Raw genomic sequence first — 2110 nt, 5'->3', positions numbered from 1 at the left:
ATCCTCATAATAATCTGTCTGTTTAAGCTAGAGATATCTGTAGCTACAGCTGTTTGTCAGACCAGGAGACATCCCGAAAAATGGTCTTCTCTTGAAAACGTCTGTAAAGTCCTCACAAGCCCTATGGAAAGATGAGACTCACACGAATATGATGGTGTTCTCTGTTTTGCTCTACGACCCTCACAAGTGTCACGAGAATCGTTTGAAAGTAACCTGGTACCAGGCCTAAGAATTTATGGAATTGAAAAGGGCATTTCGCTACACTCGCATTAACATCTGCTAACCATGTGTATGTGACAAATATAATTTGATTTGATTTGATTGATTTCCACTTAAAGGTATATATTTTTTATACTTACAGGGGTCCTAAAATTTCAAGTCAAATACCTAAATTATCCTTGGTATGACCATCTTAAAACAATTCTGTACGTTAGCTTAGCAGAAACCCAGGACCTGGTCCTTAGACTCTAGAGGCAGAGGACATGTATGTGTTGCCCATGCATCTGATGCTGTCTGGCCAAAAGGATTAGGGCATGTCATACTCCTTTTGGACAGACAGCATCAGATACATTGACCACATATAGTAAGACAGAGGGGCTCTGTTTCGCTCGCTTTGGTGCTTTCTCCAGTGAGATAGTTAGTGGGTGCAAAGTGCACTGTTCGGATGCTGGACTTATTACTTTTGAAGTGATTTGTTTGACAATCAGATGAAAACATAATGACTGGTTGTGTTCATGGCACATTAAAAAGTAATACATTATTACAGTTTTTTAATTTAGCACATGCTCTTATCCAGAGCAACTTAGTTCAAATCATTCAAATCCAGACGGAAAATATTTACACAAGAAGCAACCTAATATCACACAGTGAGTTTATACTTTTTTCTTATGAGTCCCCCGTGGGAATCAAACCCACAACCTTGGCATTGCAAGCACCATGCTCCACCAACTGCGCCACACAGGTTAAATCCCATGTGTTTACTATAAATCACATTACATCTTTTTGAGGCGGTGCCTCAGACTGGCCTCTGCTGGGGTCTCCAAATCACTAAGTCTGGCCCTGATTGGAGTTGAATTCCTCACCATCAGTTGTTTTGTAACATTTACCTTTAAAGGAAAAAACACATGATTTCACATGTGGAAAATAACATGATGTCACCAGAAATGTCACATGTGGAAAATAACATGATGTCACCAGAAATGTCACATGTGAATTCATGTGAAAATGTTTTTTTGGAACACTTCATATGTGACCACATGTTTTCACGTGTAGTTTCATGTTATCACGTGTTGATTTCTTTACATGTTGTCACATGTTATCGCATTAACATGTGTTTTTGGAACACTTCACATGTGATCACATGTGAAATTCATGTGTTTTTTTCCGTAAGGTTACAGCAGCCTATGTTTTTTGTAATCTCGGGCGGGGAATCATATTAATGTGCAGTGCAATTCTAACATAATGCAATTATGTTTGTAGCGGGAATGGTCTATGGTCCTATTCATGGACATTCTTGGAAGCATATCAGTGTTTTCTCGCTCTTTCTCTCTCTTTCTATTTCTCTCTGAGCTGAGACTGGCTCTCCTCTCTCGTCGTCTCTTACAGTGCATGATGGTGGGCGTGTACTGTTAACTACAACAACCCACCTCGTGAATATTATCAAGGTGCTATTATTTTCCCTCATCAGAATTATTTTCCGTCCTGGGCTTTGCGCCCTAGTAGTGCTATGGGGTTTTCTACGTCACCAGGGAGAAACTGTGCGAAAACAATGCTCCTCCGCCAGAAACCATCTCCTCCACCGGAGAGCATTCGGGTAGATTAGACTTCTATTCTACCGCTCTCACCGTCCGACGACCTCCACAATAGCCAGCTAAAGAGAACGGGGCAGAATAGGGATGCAGTAGGACTGCCACATTGGGCTGCCATCTCCATCGCCTTCAGATCACACGGGACTAGAGGGAGCCTAGTCTAGTCTGTTTGTTTTTCTATTGAGGTCCAGACTGCAACTTTCCCCAGGGTACGGTCCTGATGGCTGGACACGAGTGGGAGTATAAGGACTGGTTCGAACGGGAGGAATTTATCGGACAGATCAGCGACATCCGAGTGCAGA

The 2110-nt window shown here is 42.0% G+C and overlaps 1 protein-coding gene across 1 annotated transcript in view; it reads left to right on the top strand.

Annotated features, from left to right (window-relative positions):
* The first annotated feature begins 1653 nt into the window (after positions 1 to 1653).
* LOC115138725 (calmin-like) overlaps positions 1654 to 2110 on the top strand; it is a 58962-nt gene continuing 58505 nt past the window's right edge. The window contains exon 1 of the mRNA XM_029675866.2: positions 1654 to 2110. This exon is cut by the window's right edge and continues 9 nt beyond it. Coding sequence (XP_029531726.2) covers positions 2029 to 2110 — 82 coding nt within the window. The 5' untranslated portion in view covers positions 1654 to 2028.

Source organism: Oncorhynchus nerka, linkage group LG12 (assembly GCF_034236695.1).
Source record: "Oncorhynchus nerka isolate Pitt River linkage group LG12, Oner_Uvic_2.0, whole genome shotgun sequence".
In the NCBI taxonomy this organism is placed as follows: Eukaryota; Metazoa; Chordata; class Actinopteri; order Salmoniformes; family Salmonidae; genus Oncorhynchus; species Oncorhynchus nerka.
The sequence above is the reverse complement of the archived record's forward strand: the minus strand, read 5'-3'. Positions and strand labels throughout refer to the sequence as shown.